General features: G+C 43.2%; 1 protein-coding gene across 1 annotated transcript in view; it reads left to right on the forward strand.

The window, feature by feature from the left end:
• The window catches only part of Parl (presenilin associated, rhomboid-like), a 32,658-nt gene that overhangs the window by 1,393 nt on the left and 13,288 nt on the right, over window positions 1-17,977 (forward strand). The window contains exons 2-4 of the mRNA XM_005383356.2: window positions 5,724-5,919; window positions 6,515-6,655; window positions 9,450-9,498. Of these exons, the coding sequence (XP_005383413.2) occupies window positions 5,724-5,919; window positions 6,515-6,655; window positions 9,450-9,498 (386 nt within the window). The remainder of the gene's footprint in view (window positions 1-5,723; window positions 5,920-6,514; window positions 6,656-9,449; window positions 9,499-17,977) is intronic.

Raw genomic sequence — 17,977 nt, forward strand, 5'->3', positions numbered from 1 at the left:
ATTTTTCTGGTTCCTGTATTTCCTGGAAACTGTACAGTATTTATAAGCACTCCAAGTGAATTTTATCAGGCATTTGTGAAAAACTTCATATGTTATATCTTAATGATAAAATAACTCGCATCTTCAGGCACAGTGCAGATTTCTGGAGAGACGGAGAATGAGGTGGTTAGGTGATAATAGATGATAGATTTATCATGATTTAATGATAGATTTCAGTGGTCCTGATTGCATCGTGTCCTCGAGATCCCGTGTGAGATTGCGTAGTTTGAGGGGGAAGAAAAGGTGCCGAGACAAGTTTATTAAATGGCAATGTGTACACATCAGCAGTAGTTTTAGGAAAGCAAAAGAAAACTTGATGAAGAAGACCTTCCAGTAAAACTGGGTGGGAAGACCATTTGGAGCAACAAATGACACAAGAAATGTATGATGTTTACATTTAGCACCTGATTTTTAAACTGGCCGTTTATATGGAAAGTATGAAAGTGACATTTTTGTAGTAGCAAGATGCATTATATGAGAATGTAGGTGAGCCTACATTTATAGGTGAAAGGAGGGTGAGCTCCTTCCCTCTGGAAATACATACTGAAAATTAACAGAGCATGACTTCCCTTCTATATAATCTTGGAGAGTGTTTTGAGTTCCCGTAGTTCTAAAATTATGCCGAGGAGTGACCCTCTGTGTGATTCTGATGTGGTAGGCCCAAACCAGGGACAGGAACTTACATTTTACAAGTACTCTAGGTGGTGACTCTAGGTTCTACAAACTGTATCCGCTCAAGGTGTCTGCCAGTCAACGTTTTTAAAGGATTGTAAAACAAAACAGTAATATGTGACAAATTTCAGTAGTTGATAGAAACGAAAATATTTGCTATCTGGCTTTTTACAGAAAAAAAATCACACTTAAGCTTTTCAGGAATGTTGCTGTTGTCAAGCTTCTGATTGTACTTCTGAAAAATATGATTTAAGCTTGAAAATAGAAGCGTGCATAATCTGCCAGTTGTATGAAAGGATCTGCAGGAGTGGTTGATTGTAGCACCTACACAGAGCTCAATTTTTAGATTGTGGTGACAATTTTGAAATATACCTGAGATGTTTGGCAAATTAGTAAATGAGGTAACTTACATTATTTTCCCTGTTTAACTCCCCGCCTTTTGACTCACCACCTGTTAAGATGAGTCTCAAGAAAAAAAATTTTTTTTTAAAGACAAGGTCTCTCTCACTATGCAGTTCAGGCTGGCCTTGAGCTCACTTTGTAGCCCAGGCTGGCCTGCAACGATCCTCCTGCCTCAGCCTCCCAAGTACTGGGATTACAGGCGTGTGCCACTACACCCAGCTCAAGAAAATAATTTTGGTATGCAAGAGTTTATGTAGAATTCCCTTTCAGCCCCCAAATATATTTACTTTAAATGGAATGAATCAGATAGATTAGCTCTAATAAATCAAGTAGACTAGCTCTATCATTTACTCACCTAATGGTAGAGCTAAATAAATATATTGTGTGCTGAAACACATCTTGTCTCTATTTAAATATTAGATCATTTCTATTCAATTTTGTCCATACAAAATTTTAGTAACAGTGCTGTCTCATATGTGTGTGTATGTCTATATCTATATATCTATAGATATAGATACAGGTTTTTATTTTTCTTTTTTGAGACAGGGTCTCACTATGCTGTTCAGGCCGGCCTTGAGCTCACTTTGTAGCCCAGGTTGGTCTCGAACTTGGCAACAATCCTCCTGCCTCAGCCTCCTGAGTGCTGGGATTACAGGCGTGTGCCACCACACCCGGCTTTATATGTATATTTAAATTTCATTATTTTTATCCTGTTTTTCTTTTTTATATGTGGTACTGAGTACTGAACCCAGAGGGTCCTGCACGATAAGCGTTACCACTGAGCTACGTCCATGCCCTTTCCATTTTGTTTTTTTAAGATAGGGTCTGACTAAGTTGCCCAGCCTTGGTTTGAACTTTGAATTCTCCTGTCTCAGCTTCCCAGGTAGCTGGGATTACAGGCTTGCACCACAGCACCCAGCTTCATCACAGTCTTTTAAAAAACAGTTCATAGCAGTGTTATCTCACCATTAAGTCATTAAATATATGGACGTGTTTTCTATTTACAAGATAGAGGATCGTAATAAAAACTGATTGTAAAAAAAAAAAATGTGGCCAGCAGTAACACAGGTGCTCATGAGCTGTCTGCACTTTGAGTTAAATTGCTGCCGCAATCCAACAGTCCCTGTACTTGGCAGGAGGACTGAAGCGGCAGGGCTGAAGAACCGGCCTGCCTTCATGAGTTGGTGTGCGCCTCAAGGGGCCAGTCTCCCCCGCCATTATCCATTTTTTTGTGTTGTTTCACTCTGCTCTTTTCCCACCTTACTCCAGGTGAATAATTTGTTTTTTCATCTTAGGTGCTCATCAAATGGTAGAGATAAAGAACTTAAACCTGTAAAAAAGATCACAAACATTTGCAGTTTAAGACATTATTGTTCCTGTGATTTATTTTGCTTCTTAGAAATTTATGTACTTCCCACACTCAGGAGGCAGAGGCAGAGGCAGAAGCCTCACCTTGACTTTGAGGCCTCGCTGGGCTACATAGTGAGTTCAGGGCCAGCCTGCACTAGGTCCTGTCTGTTTTTTTTTATTTCCGGTACCGGGAATCAAACTCCCTACCCCGTGCTTGCCAGGCAGGTGCTGTGCCACTGAGCTAAATCCCCAGCCTCTAGATCCTGTCTTTAAAAAAAAAAAAAAAAAGTAAAAGCTCTCTAAGAAGACTGTACCTGTCATATAATAGGTCATGATACATTTATCCTTACACCTGAGAGCATCCTTCTGCCAACAGAGGATTCAACTCTAGCTCATCTCTATAACTGGCCTAAGCATTTGGAAGAAATTACTAGTTTATACTTTTGGAAGACCAGAGGGGGACTTGGTGAGATAATGCTTCAGTGAGTGGTGGGATCCCAGATGGGTTTCCAGTTCTTGGGCAAGAAGAACAACAGTATGGCAAAAGCAGCTAAGTGTAATGCAGTTTCAAGGGCAAAATTATGCCCCCAGTGGGCAGCCTCATGCCAGTGGAAAGGAAAACAGGACAAACGGGAAGGAAAATGGAACAGGCATAGGATGGGCTTAAGGATTAGAAGTGTGTGCTAGGCCTAGGACGCCTCCCATTTGGCCTTTCAGAGCATGATTGACAGTGCGATTGACAGGGACCTGGGACATTACTCAGGTAGGGGGCAGTGGTCCCTTAGCCCCCATTGCACTATCTGATATTGTGGGATGGATGCAGCAGAGAGATTCCAGGCCCTTGTGTGTAGGGAGCAGGGAATTGGAAAGCATTCATCCTGTAGTAAATGAAAAGCAGCTACATTTACTGACAGTGACATGAAGATATACTCAGGGTTATGGGAGTCAGCCCCTGGGAAACTTCGGTGTTGAAATTGTTTTCTTACCCAATCACATAGGGTTAGTATGTAGGTAACAAACTATTGTGATGTAAATAGTATTGCTGGAAGAGTGAGGAATCATTCATGAAGCAACATATAGGATCGTGTAGGACAAAGGTTTGGCCAACTTTTATAAAAGGCCAGATATGAAGTAGAACTGCATATATCACATCTACCTCTCAGCCCATGGTTTGTCAACTCGTAACTTAGGAGCTTTTTAGAAATGCAGGCTCTTAAGCTTAACCTATCGCAGAGGCTACTAAGTCACAGGGATTTTAATGAGATTCCCGAGGTGATTTGTATGTAGACTAAAGTTTTTCCCAAAGCTGTGATAAGGCTCAGCCCTGCCTGTACCTGAGAGTGGTTTGGGAAGTCCTTAAATGCTGAGGCCCTGGCCCTGCTCCTAAAGAATCTTCATTGATTTGAGATGGTGCCATGGTATGGTAATTTTAAGAGTACACCAGGCAATCTCAGGAATATGCAGAACTGAGAATTACTGCTCCATACTGAGCTTTCAGAATCTTAACTGCCTCTGCCACCACTGGCACACTGATTAAAAAACATGGCCACAGTATTTTGCAGCTCCTTTGGTGCAGGAGTCCATTTCTTACTTGCAGCCGACTGGCGCAGTAGAGTGTGGCAGAAGTAATGTTGGGGAAGGTCCGAAATCTTTCGAGTATCAAGAGGCGTTGTGACTTTTGCCCCCCTGGAACTCTGTCCCCGGCTTGGTGTAGCCCCTGGTAGACTGCTGCCTGCTGGGAGGCCATGTGCAGAGATGCACCAAGGCTCCACAGAAGGGGTGCTACCCTCTTCAGTTCTCCAGCTGCTGTCAGTCACGTGGGCCAGGTGAAAACAGCAGGACTGCCCAGCCAAGGGCAGCTGCCCTGCAGAATCATGGGAAGCAGTAAGGTATGATTTTAAGCCAGTGTGTTTTAGAGTTGTTTGTTATGCAGCAACGAGTCAACTGGGAAAACTGCTGCCAATCAAGATCTGCTGACTGCAGACTTATGCCGCTTCCACCATTCCCCTTGCTAGCAAAATTGGTCCCTCAAATCTTACTGATCTCAGTTTTAAATTCAAGTATTGTGCCATGTGTCCGATTAGCACTGATTACATCTGGGCCCCTGACTACAAAGAGGCTTGGGAAATAATTTTTAGCTTTGCAGTCCTGTGCTGTATAAATACATCCTCAGTAATAGGGCTAGTGAGCCAAAACATAGTATTGGGTTCTGGCCAACAGATTCCATATGCACAACTGTAACTTGTACATATGCACACAAACACACCTAATATATGAGTACTGCATCCGTTAAGTTCTAACTTAACCCTGAGTTCAGCTTGTTATCACACTTGGTATCCTCAGGTCTTTACTTGTTGCTAAGGAAAGTCTCAGTGTAAGTAATCTAGGCTAATGGTCTAACTTTGCTTGAAGTCCAGATTCTCAACTAAGTGTGTTCTTCTCAAACATCGTGCTTCAAATTTTTAAGTGAAGCGGTGAGATGCAGAGGTAGGAGTGTTTCGTTATGAACGCTGGATGTGGTGGCGCATGACTGTGATCCCACCACTGGGGAGGCTGAGGCAGGAGGAGTGGTATGAGTTTGAGGCCAGCCTGAACTACACAGTGAGACCTTGTCTCCAAGGAGTGGGGAAGGGTTTGAGCATCTCTGATAGTTAAGGGATAGAAGGAAATTTTCATTAAGATTGAAGTTGAAGAATAGTCTCCCAGAAGCTAGGAATAGGAGGCATGATCAGTAGTGTCAGATGTTTTGAGGAGGCCCAGCTTTGGTAGCTCTTCCAAAAACGGTGAATCAGAGTGAGGTAAGAGGAACTCATCGCTTCACAATGCTCAGTACTTAGCAAAGGAAATACTGGTTTGAATCTGGAATGATATCATGTCTGAAAGGATAGTATATTTGAATGCATGCTCTGGAAATTGACTAGACTTCAAAGGAAAGCCATTCCATACTGATTGAAACTAACAGCTTAGGAGTTCTCTAGCTGTTTGTAAGGCTACAGGTTCTTTCTGTGGAAGGGATACAAATTATTTTGTGGATTGATACATAAATAGCCCAAACAAGCATCCTCTGAAGTTGGTGCAGTTGCAGCTCATCTTTTCCAGAAAGGTTAAATGTGGCTGCATCCTACCTGGGTTAGGCGTCCTGGCTCTTGTCGGACTGCAGAGAATAAACAGAAGGTGATGACGCAGGACAGCTGGAGGCTGCAGGAGGTTGATGTTTGCAAGATGTCGCTCTGTGTCTAACTTAGTATTTTCCCTTGCAGGTTTAACGTCTTTATTCAGCAAAAATGTGGATTCAGAAAAGCACCCAGGAAGATTGAACCTCGAAGATCAGACACAGGGTCCAGAGGTGGCGCATACAAGAGAAGTGCTTTGATTCCTCCTGTGGAAGAAACAGTCTTTGATCCTTCTCCCTATCCACTAAGGACTCTGATAAAACCTTTTTTTTTTACTGTTGGGGTAAGAGTTCGCAGCACTGGAAGTTCCAGGCTTGCTGCCAGTGCAGTGGTGAAGCTCTGCGTGCTGCTTGGGCGTTTTTAGAGCAAGAGCAGGTGGGGGTGGGGATCAGAAGGCTCTGCGTGGGGGCTGGGGATTTAGCTCAGCAGCAAAGCGCCTGCCTGGCAAGTGCAAGGTCGTGAGTTCGATTCCCGGTACGGGAGAAAAACCAAAAAAAAAAACAAAAAAACCAAAACAAACAGAAGGCTCTGCGTGGCTGGACTCATGGATTCTGACTTCAGAATGAACTCAGTAATTGCTTTTAGACTGTGGCCCGCTTACCCAGGCAGTTGACAGGACATTTATGGGTCTTCTATTTGATACAGTGGTGTTTTGAATTTTATTTGGGGATTATGTTGCTGGAAGCGGGCCTCAGGGTGCCGTAATGTTAATAAAATGGAAAACAATAAAATGTTCTTGTCACCTAATAGGTTTTACTATGCCAGCTGCACCTTCTGTTGGTTGTAAAACGTAATGAAAATAAAATAATGTCCTTGCAAAGCTACATAGGTCTACTTCCCTGTAAGAGTTATTTTGTAATACTTTTAATTTTCTACAGTTTACAGGCTGTGCATTTGGATCAGCTGCTATTTGGCAATATGAATCACTGAAATCCAGGGTCCAGAGTTACTTTGATGGTGTAAAAGCGGACTGGTTGGATAGCATAAGGCCACAAAAGAAAGGAGACCTCAGAAAGGAGGTAAAGATCAGTGTCTTTTCTTTGTCCTAATGAATCGCAGTTTGTGAAGTCTGGGTGTGAAGTGTTTTTAGTGAAGGGCAACGTTCCATCCACAGATGTGAAGTCAGTGCTCCTAACTCTCTCTGTTAGAGTCTTGCGTGTTGGTGAGTATTTGTTAATGTGCTGTGTGTCTGGAGGTGTCGTGCTTCCGTGTCCCCAGGATTTTACTGTGTGACCCACATGCGTCACAGTCACCACAGATAGTTGCTAAAAACGAAAGCCTCAGCCCCTTTGCTGCCCTGCTACAGTTTAAGGCCGTGTTCTCTCGCATCCCCTTGCTGGATTGGAGTATGCACCAGAATCCCAGCAAGTTTTTGAAAAAACACAGCCTTTGGTTCCCAAGGATTTCTAAAAGCTTCTCAGTAAATCTCCACGGTCCGGCATTTCTGACGGTGCTCAGGATGGGGTGCGGACACAAGGAAGAGGGACAAATACAGAGCTTGTAGATCTTGCACCTGAGATGTGAGTGTGGCCCTTTTCCCTCTTATCTAAAATTTTAAAAGTCTCCTTCTACATAAAGCATATAAATATTTATTTTACTTGCCAGGACTTGCTGAGCACTCAGGCCATAGGTTAATATGTTTCCATCTCCATTTGGTTTTCAAACACCTTTTTTGTTTTGTTGTGTTTTTGGCTTTTTTTGAGACAGGGTCTCACTGTGTAGTGCAGGCTGGTCTTGAACTCACTGTGGAGCCCAGGCTGGCCTTGAAATTATGGCGATCCTCCTGCCTCAGCCTCTTGAACGCTAGGGTTACAGGCATACGCCACCAAGCCCAGCCCTCACACTCCTTCTTTTAATGACACTTTGCCCAGCCACTTTGGAGAGAAGTTGATGTTCTTACTCTTCCCATCCTAGAGTAATCCAGCCCTGGTCAGCAAGGGCCTGAGGAGGAAGCCCAGGCTCTCTTTTTACCAGTGACAGTTTGGGTTCCTGTACGTAGGGAGGATTCACTCCTTGTTTGGCCATAGACAAATTCAAGGAGCACGAGCCTTATTGTAGAGAGGCTTCTGCCAGGAGAGCAGTGGGCAATATTTACATGTGAAAACAAATGAGCAGATTTTTATTCACTGTAGTATATCTGAGAAGATAGTAAAACCAACCTGTTCCATAATCCTGGATCCCTCTGAAAGCTGCAGGTTTCTACACATCTCTGTACTATGAAGTTTTAATGCCCAGATGGACACAAATGGTTTTTTAGAATGAGAAAAAAACGCCAGCCTGGCAAGCGCAAGGTCGTGAGTTCGGTTCCCAGTACCGGAGAAAAACCAAAAAAAAAAAAAAAAAGAATGAGAAAAAAAGATATAAGCAATATGTATAATTTTTTTTTCCTCTTTTCTTTTTAGTACTGGGGTTTGAACCCGGGGGCCCTTGATTTGATTTGATTTGATTGAGACAGGGTCTTGCTCTGTAGTCAAGGCTGACCTTGAACTGGAAGCGATCCTCCTGCCTCATCCTCCCAAGTGTTGGCATTATAGGTGTGCACTACCACACCCAACTTACTTCGTTCTTATTTTGAGACAGGCGCTTGATCTTCCTGCCTTAGCCTCCTGAGTAGCTGATGTTAGACATGTGTTACAACACCCAGTTTCAAAGACAGACTTTTTAAAAAATAATAAACAAATTACAGGTTATATAGACTCGGCACATTAAAGATAATTGAAACAGTATGTAAATATAATGTGGAAAATGAAAATCCTAATCAGATGTGGTATGTGCCTGTAAACCCAGCTATTTGGGAGGCTGAGGCAGGAGGACAGCTTGAACCCAGGAGTTTGAGGCCAGCCTCAGCAACGAAGTGAGATTCTGTATCAAAAGAAAAAAAAAGAGAAAATGAAAGTCCTGGGAACCCCATTCATACCACTACATGCACAGTAAGGTCTGAGAGCTCACAGGATTAGGCACTGAATTGCATACATACTGTTCTGTACATTTTTCTTAACCTTGAATTTCTTTAACAAAGCCTGGTTCAATTTCATATATATATATTTCATATATATATATATATTTTTTTTTTTTTTGAGAGGGGCAGTACTGGGTATCAAACTGAGGGGAATTTTATCACTATAGCTATGTCTCTAGTTCATTTTATTTTTTTTATCTTTAGACAGGATCTCACTGAGTTTCCCAGGGGAGCCTTGAACATGTTTTTAGCCTCCTGAGTAGCTGGGATTACGGGCCTGTTTCAGCATGCCTGGTTTAGAAATTTTTTTTAAGTTAAAAACTTTAATCACTGAAAATTTCAAACTGATACAGAAAAGTAATGATAACAATAAATGAGTCATAAATGAGCCACTGTCGTTCAGTTGCAAGGGGACCAGCGCACGTGCGGTTCTGTTTTCCATCTGGCCTTTCAGTGCCCTCCCTTCTCATCGCACGTTGCTGTGACACAAGTCCCGGGCACATTTCAGAGAAGTTTCAGTGTGTATCTGAACATTTAGGGTCCTCAGTGTCTTTGTGAACGTCAGTACTATTATACCTAAAAGTAAGCTTTAGTACAAACTATGCTGAGAATTTTATTCCTTCTTTAATATGGAGACAGGGTCTCTCTGTGTGGCCCAAGCAAGTTTTGAACTCCTATAAAACACCTGCCTTTTCCAGTCTCCCACATCTTTACTGTGGTTATTGGTCTCCAGTGATTCTGTTTCAGGTTGAGGAATTTCTCTTTTATACACAGGCATTTTCCTTCTGGGTTTTCGTGTTCATGGCCTGAAAGTATTTCACATGTGGTGACACGCAGCTTTCCTTCTGTTATAGATTAACAAGTGGTGGAATAACCTAAGTGATGGCCAGCGGACTGTGACAGGTTTGTGTTAGTTTACATGTTTTAGCCATTCAAGAGAAGAGAAGTCAAACCAAAAGGTACAGTATGTCACAGGCAATGGCGTACATAAGCTCATCAGTGGTAGAAGATGAAGACGGTGTCTGTACCGATAGGCTAACGTTACAGTAGGAAAAGTGTGGCCTGAAGGTTTCATGATTTCAAGGACATTTGTTTTCTAGTTTTCATCTAGTATGATCCAAACGGTCAGTTTGTTGTAGAATCTTGGCAGTAGCTTATGAATAATTTTTTTGTTTATTTTTGGGTTTTTTTGAAACAGGGTCTCACTGTGTAGTGCAGGCTGGCCATGACCTCACTGTGGAGCCCAGGCTGGCTCTGGATTCACTGCCGTCCTCCTGGCTCAGTCTCCAAGTGTTGGGATTACAGGCCTATACCACCATGCCTGGCTAACTCATGTAATTTTTACTTTGTTATTAAAGTTGCTAAAGGAATCTTTGATTCTGTACATAGGCTACTTTATACACATTCTTTCCCAGGGTTGTGTAAAGGGTAGTTGTCTCCCTTTTCATAGATATGCTTCAGAGAAAGAAATTTGTAAAGTAGTTAGGCTGGGAGTCAAAACTGAGGCCTACCTCAAAAGCCAATTTTCTGTCTGTTGTACCATACTGTTTATAGGATCCTCTTTAAATAGGCAGTACATGTCATCGTGATTAGTTTCATTCCTTGTAAATTTTATGGAAAGAGATCTGGCTCTTTAAAATTTGTACTGTGTTTTATGGACAGGGTTATTTGAGAAGCTTGGGAAAGTGTACTTGTGAGTTCTTTAAGTTTTACAGACAGAAAAATACATTTCTGGAAAATAGATACTTCTTTCTTCTCACACAAGGTTAATGTTCTCTAATTGCCTGTACCTGCTAGAACGATGTTGCGCTTTCCTCGTTCAGACCGTTCCCTCTGTCGGCAAGGCTTAATTTTTCCCATCTTTTTAGAATATGGTTTGGCCTTCAGGCTTATGGTTAGCACGGCTTCCTTCGGAGCGTGCTTGTTTTTCTGACCAGTGTAGCTGTCGTCCCTAACCCAGCAGCCTCATACATGTGGGGCCCCGAGGGCAGTGCTGGACGCCGTTCTCTTTAGCGTCCAGCACACGCCTTGTGTACAGAAGCAGCACTCAGTTAAAGTCTGTTGGGCGACTGCTAAGCGAGGTCTTTTTTTTTTTTTTTTGTCTTTTTGAGATGGGGTCTCGCTATGCAGTTCAAACTGGTCTTGCGCTCACTTTGTAGCCCAGGCTGGTTTTGAACTCGCAACGATCCTCCTGCCTCAGCCTCCTGACTGCTGGGATCACAGGCATGTGCCACCATGCCCGGCTTATGCGAGATCTTAACCCAGCAGATTACATCTTTTCAAGCCATATTCCCAGTCCTGCCATCATAGAACTGACAAGTCAGTGCGGTAATATAATTATTTCAAAAGACAGCTCTGTAGAAGTGCACCTGTTTCCAGTGAGATAGTGTGTTTTGTTTGTTTTCTGAAAGTAACCAAAACTAATACCATTTCCTTAGGGTAACACAATTATCTTGGTTTTGTTTTTTGGTGCCAGGAATTGAACTCAGGACCTTGCGCTTGCCTGGCAGGCGCTGTGCCACTGAGCTGTATCCCCGGCCCTATCTTGTATTTTTGAGGGCTGCAAATGTTTTCTGCCATTTAACGTGAAGACAACTAGGCTTTTCGCATTCCAGTAAATACTTCATTCAAAGAAATCATTTTGAATATAATTAAAAATCAGAATTTTATCCTTTGGGCTTTTTAAAAAATAAAACAGTAGAGAATACATTGTGATCCAACTAGCAGCTTGAGTGTATAGTATTTTGAGTAACGTCGTGTGCTATTACAGCTCTGTTATCACATTGCCCGAGAGCTAACGGCTGAGGAAAGGCTTTTGAGCTGTTCAGTGCCTTCAGGCCTTCTCTGGTGGGAGTGGTTCCAGCTTCACAGTGTAGTGACGGCGAGCACTCAGTTAACCAGACACCGGGAGTCTCAGGGCAGAGCTGCGGCTCCTTTCGCAAGCCCATGGGGTCCAGCTGCCTTGCTTCGCTTTCCCAGTTGCCTTTTTTAGACTGATCCTGTCAGGGCGGCAAAGCTGCTTACCGAGGTTACTGAGGAGCGACACACATACTCGGTCCCACCGTCTTTCTTGAGATTATAGATGTCTGAGTTTCTTTTTCCTTCTATTCTTTTTTTCCCCTCCTATTTTAAAAGAAACTTGACCAGTTCTGACCTGGAGAGTTTCAAAGCCCTATGGGACCAGAGCTTTGGTCTGTGCCTTGCTTTGTAGTGTTTGCACCTAGACAATGGCAGTATGAAAGCTCTAAGAGGTTAAAAACTTCTCACATTGAAACGAAGCCCTTTAAGCTAATGGGTTCTTGAATTTGAATGGCAAGGTTTTAGATAGGTTCAGATAGAGTGTTTTATTCAAGTGTATTTGGTTCCTGAGTTTCAGATAGGGATGTCTCAAATTTTATTCATGTTTAACACACTTTTTATTAATGCATGCTGGTTGTACAGGTTACTGGGTTTCATTTTGGCAGAAGTGTACATGCACATAACAACACTTACTCGTTCTCACCCTGACCTTGCCTCCCCAGCTTAACATGTGCTTTTCGGGGGGAGGCTTCGATGTATAGAATGTGATTTTTTTTTTTTTTTTTTGTCTCTTTGAGACATGGTCTTGCTGTGCAGTTCAGGCTGGCGTTGAGCTCACGTTGTAGCCTAGGCTGGTCTCAAACTCGCAACGATCCTCCTGCCTCAGCCTCCTGACTGCTAGGACTACAGGTGTGCGCCACCATACCAGGCTAGAATGTGTTTTGGGATCATAATGATTCCTCCTATTACCTGTGTACCCATCTCTCTTTAGCTCTAGGTTTAGATAAGAACCGCTCAGCTCAGGAGGGACGCCTGCAGTGTGTTAAGTTGTTACCGTGAAGTCTGGGGAGGTGGGAAACATCCCTTCTTTATAGCTGATGTTAATTTTGACTGTTGTATTTCAGTCTGACCTTGAGAATTACATTTTCTTGGTGTAGTAAGGAAGTAGTTTTAATTCTTTTTTATTGTTTAATTTGGGATTTTTTGTTTGTTTGTATTAATTGTTACACAGAAATATCTCCTCAAACTTCAAAAAAAAAAAGAATAACAATAGAGGAGTTTTAAGCTCCCTTGGTGTCTGGGATAAAGGAGGAGTACAATGTAGAGTTCTTCAGAGTTGGACTTGTCCTATGCTTTCCTGTTTCAGCTAGTTTCCTGTCCTGCTCTGACCAGCAGAGCTTTGAAACCTGTCCTGGATGTGCAGGCAGCCCTTAGGGGGAGGGTGTGCTCTGCTATTCTAGCTGTGTAGGGTGCCTTTGAGGCCCTGGCTGGGGCATCCTGTTAGCTCAGCAGAGTGCTGGCTTGACCTTTTTGGGATTCATGTAAAAGGGTTGTTTCTGATTGAGGACGACACAGGGAGGAGAAGGCGGGGTGAAAGATGTCAGGAAAACTGCCTGGCTTCTCTGCTAGTCCCTGTCTCCTGCAAAGTTCATGTGCTGCTGTACCCCAGGCCCCACCTTCTGCCTCACCTGTAATGTCTGTTTATTTTCCTTGCTATTCTGTTTCCATCAAGTTTTTTTTTTTGGAGACAGGGTCTGGCTCTGTAGTCCAGGCTGGCCTGGAACTTGCAGTGATCCTCCTGCCTTAGCCTCCCAAATGCTAGGATTACAGGTGTGTGCCACCATGCCTGGCTCATGTTCACCATTTATTTATTTAATAAACAAAAGTAAAACAAAATTGCAAAACAAAATAATAGAATAACAATAGTAAAGCCGGGTGTGGTGGCGTATACCTGTAATCCTAGCACTGGGGAGGCTGAGACAGGAGGATTGTTGTGAGTTTGAGACCAGCCTGGGCTACAAAGTGAGCGCAAGGCCAGCCTGAACCGCATAGTGAGACCCTGTGTCAAAAAGACAAAAAAAAAAAAGAATAACGATAGTAGATGTACTCCGTATTATTATCTTCAAGATAGTTACTCAGAGTGCAAAATACAGATATAAAAGCGTGGAACACTTCATGAATGTGCACGTCATCCTTGTGCAGGTGCCATGCTAATCTTCTCTGTATCGCTCCAGTTTTAGTGTGCGTGCTGCCAAAGTGAGCACTCATGTTCACCCTTTAATCACTTTTCTGTAACTCCTTGCGCTCCAGTCTTCAGACAAGTTATTTCAGGGGAAGGAAGAGCAAAAGTAATGCTTGAGTACCACCTAGGTGTCAGGTGCTAAGCTAGGTGCTCTGCATGCCGTGTACAGTGGCACTGTCACTAATCGCCGTAAGCGCCGTTAGTGGTACCCTCCTTGTTCAGGAAGGAGTGGCCGAGGTTTAAATAACAGGCTAAGCTAGGACGGGCTGGAGACGCTAATCAAATGTACTTCATAGCTCATAATACCCTGCTATAGCAGACCGCTACTAGTTACCACAGTGCCCTCCCTACCCCAAGGGTCTGGGTGCTGATTCATAGCCCAAGTCATTCCAAGCCAGCAGACTGGCACCCAGGGGAGAAAGGAGCCCTCTGTGACTCCGTAGGTTAGACTTGGTCATCGTAAAATGAATAATGTGCATGATAACACAAAAATAGTAGTAAAAGGTGCGGAGAGTGGTACAAATCTTCCCCACTCTGAATTTCCAGTTCCACAGTTTTTCTTCCCCATAATCATTGCTTCTTTGGTTGCTTGTGTGTTCTCCTGAAGCACCTATTAATAGGTAGGTGTTTATAACTGTCCCATCTGAAATTTGAAACCAATTGCATGTAATATATATTTTCTATACTTTAATTGTCCTTGTTCACTTACTATTGTAAAGAACATTCCATATCAGTACCTATAGGTCTGTTGCATTTTTAAATATTTTATTGAAGTATAGTGTTACATAGAGGGAATGCACATATCAGATGTACAAAGATGTACACCTCAGCTAGTTTGTAAAAAGTGAGCACATCCATATAACTAGCGCCCAAATGAAGAAATGGAAATTTTACCCCAGCCTTTTTCTTTTTAGTGGCATTGTAGTTTTCCACACAAATGAATGTTATTTGGCAAATATTCTCAGTGTGAATATTTTGATTATGTTAGTCTTTCGCTTCCATAAATAATACCGCAGTGAATATTGCTATGTATAGGCCTTTGCATACTTGTGCAAATATATTTTTAGGCCAAGTTACTGCAAAATAGAATTGCTGAATCATACTATTCAGTATATACATTTAAGGTTTTGTATATTAAAAGAAGTATACCAATTTAAATATCTTCCAATAATTTATAGTTTATTTTTATTTTTTATTTTTTTTGTCTTTTTGAGACATGGTCTTGCCATGCAGTTCAGGCTGGCCTTGAGCTCACTTTGTAGCCCAGGCTGGTCTCGAATTCACTGTGACCCTCCTGCCTCAGCCTCCTAAGTGCTGAGATTACAGGCGTGCGCCACCACGCTTAGCAATAATGTATAATTTCCAAGATTCCCTCATAGAGGAGGTTAGATCCAACAATGTGTAAGTTGTGTATAGGTCAGATTAATTTGAAAAGTTGCTCACAGGAGAGGTTATATATCCTCACCTGCAGAGACAGTGGTTTTGTTTTTGGTGAGTAGCAATATTTAAGGCCTGCCTCTCTTATTTTAATTTTTCGCACATTAGTTTCCCCTATGAGTTTTCCCGTTAGCTTGGAACTTTTCTGCACCCCAGTGGGAAGAGGGGAGGCGAAGAGTCTGGGTCTCCTCTGGCCCCGTGTCACTGTGGACCCACATCGTAACTAGTTCTGTGGACGCTGCCTAGGACGAGAGGTAGCTGCTAAGAGCGGCCTGCAGGCTGACTCCGGCACCAGCCTGCTTCCCTCGAACCCGGGGCAGGCATGTGAGCTCAGCCCTTGGCAGGTGTGGGCAGGCCGGCTCTGATCACTTAGCGGTCACTTCAGACCGAGGCTGTGGAGGGTGACGTGGTTCACCTCCCAAACAAGGGATGTGTGCTTAGCTGCTGGGCTTCAAGTGGGCAGTGATTTTTTTTTTTTTTTTTAGGAAGAAAGGAAAAAGCTATACAGTTTTTCATCTGCTTAAAGAAGAGAGAGGTCACTGAACCTAGGAGTGCTTCCCACATCAGTGCTTTAGTTTTTTAAAAACTGAGTTGTAATTCATATCTTTACTCTACCATTTGAGAGTGTACAGTTGAGTGGTTTTTCCTATATTCACAAGGTTGTACATCCATCTAATCCTAAGACTTTTTAGCGGGGATACCGGGAACTGAACTCAGGACCTTGTGCTTGCCAGACAGGTGCTGTACCACTGAGCTACGTCCCGGCTTCAAAACATTTTCATTAGTCTGAAATGAAAAGCACACCCATTGGTAGTCACTCCCCATTCCCTCCTCCCTGCAGCTCTGGCAAACGCTAACCTTTCTTTTTCTGTGGAGTCGCATGTTCTGGGTAAATGGAAGCGAAGAATAGGCAGCCTTTTGTGTCTGCTCCCTTACTTAGCACGGTGACTACAAGGCTCGCCCACGCCGTAGCTTGTTTCTGTTCAGTCCTCTCTTGAACTGCGCAGGACATTGATTCTGGCTCCAGGGAAGCAGCCTAATTCAAACCACAAGGGTTTATACCTAAATCTTTTTCTGTAGAGTTATACCTGAATCTAAGTCTTTTCTTCTAAGAGCGTTATCATTTTCACTCTTACAGTCAGGCCTTTGATTCATTTGGAATCATGTGAATGCATACACTGATGTGTGCATTTGTTATGGGGTAGAGGTCCAGACTCATTCTTCTGCTATGAATATCCACTTGACCCATACCATCTGTTGAAAAGAATTTAATCTCCACTGAATTGTTTTTGCCCAGAACACTAGTCCAAAATCAGTTGAGGCAGGCGTGGTGGCACATACCTTTAATCCTAACTGTTTGGGAAGCTGAGACAGGAAGATCACAAGTTTGAGGCCAGCCTGGGCTACTGAACAAGACCTTGTATCAAAAAGGAAAAAGGCTTGGAGATGTCACTCAGTGATCAAGCACTTGCCTACCATGTGTAAGACCCTGGGTCTTATCCCCAGTACCGCACACTCAGAAGACACAGCTGACCTTAATTGTGCGTGTATTTCCAGACCCAGTTCTGTTTCATTGATCCTCTGTCTGCCCTTATACCTGAACACTGTCTTGATTACTGTAGGTTTGTGGTGTAAGTTTTGAAATGGAATTGTGACTCCTCCAGCTTCATTAGTGTGTATTACATGGATTGAGTTTCATCTGTGACCCAACCTTGTGTCCTTGTGGTTTCATCTGGTCATGGTTTATAAACCTTTATAAGCTGCAAGACTTGTTTTGCTAATATTTTCGCTAGAATTTTGGTGCCTTTGGTATTCATAAAGCAGTGTTAATAGTTCTCTGTGATGTCTCTAGCTGGCTTTGATAGTAAAGGAAGGCTGCTTAGAATGAATTGGGACATGTTCCTCCCTCTTTCTGTTTTAGGAGAGTTTGAGAATGATTGCTGTTAATTCGCCTTTATTTTTGATGTTCACCAGCTGTAAGTTGTATAGTGTCCCCGAAAAACTGTTGTCCACCAGAACTGCAGAGCGTTACCTGATTTGAAGTAGAGTCTGTCCAGATGTAATGATGACAGTGTGGTCTTGCTGCTCTGCGGGAGACTCATGCCAGTGACTTGCCCTCCTAAGAATAGGAGAGCACAAAGACGCACACAGAAAAGGCCTCATGCGCAGATGGAGGCGGAGGTTGGAGTGAGGTCGCTACAGGGCAGGCAACGCCAAGAGTTGTTGGACGGTCGCATTCTCCCCTGGTGCCCCCAGAAGGGAGCAGGGCCCTGCTGACACCTTGATACTTGGACGGGAGTCCTCAGCTCTCCAGAAGTGTTAAGGGGGGACATTCTGTTGTTAGCCCACCAAGCCTGTGGGAGTTACTGTAGCAGGCCTAGGAAACCAAAACACCAGTGAAGCCGTTTGAATCTGAACCTGGCTTGGTGGGAAGTTTCTTGATCATGATTCAGCCTCTGTACCTTTTTTTTTTTTCCCCGGTACCAGGAATTGAACTCATGACCTTGACCTTGCCAGGCAGGTGCTGTGCCGCTGAGCTAAATCCCCAGCGCCCAGCCTCTGTACTTGTTCTTGAGCTGTTTAGATTTTCTGTTTCTTTTTGAGTCAGCGTCAGTAGTTGGTATTTTTTAGGAATTGTTTCATCTAATTTTTTTCGTTTATTGGTGTACAATTGCAGTATTCCATTACAGCACCCCCACCCACCCCCCTGCCTTGCTGGGAATTGAACCCAGGGCTAAGCACACATTCTCCCGCTGAGCTGCACCGCCAGCCCCTGTGATCCTTGCTTCTTTCCGCTCTTATTTCTGATTTCAGTAGTTTGGATTTTAGCTACTTAGTCTCGTTGTTCTAGCTGAAAAGTATGTCAATTTTGTTTCATCTTGGAGAACCAACTTTAGGATTCAC

The sequence above is a fragment of the Chinchilla lanigera genome, unplaced genomic scaffold, assembly GCF_000276665.1.
Source record: "Chinchilla lanigera isolate Chin_1 unplaced genomic scaffold, ChiLan1.0 scaffold00019, whole genome shotgun sequence".
Classification (NCBI taxonomy): Eukaryota; Metazoa; Chordata; class Mammalia; order Rodentia; family Chinchillidae; genus Chinchilla; species Chinchilla lanigera.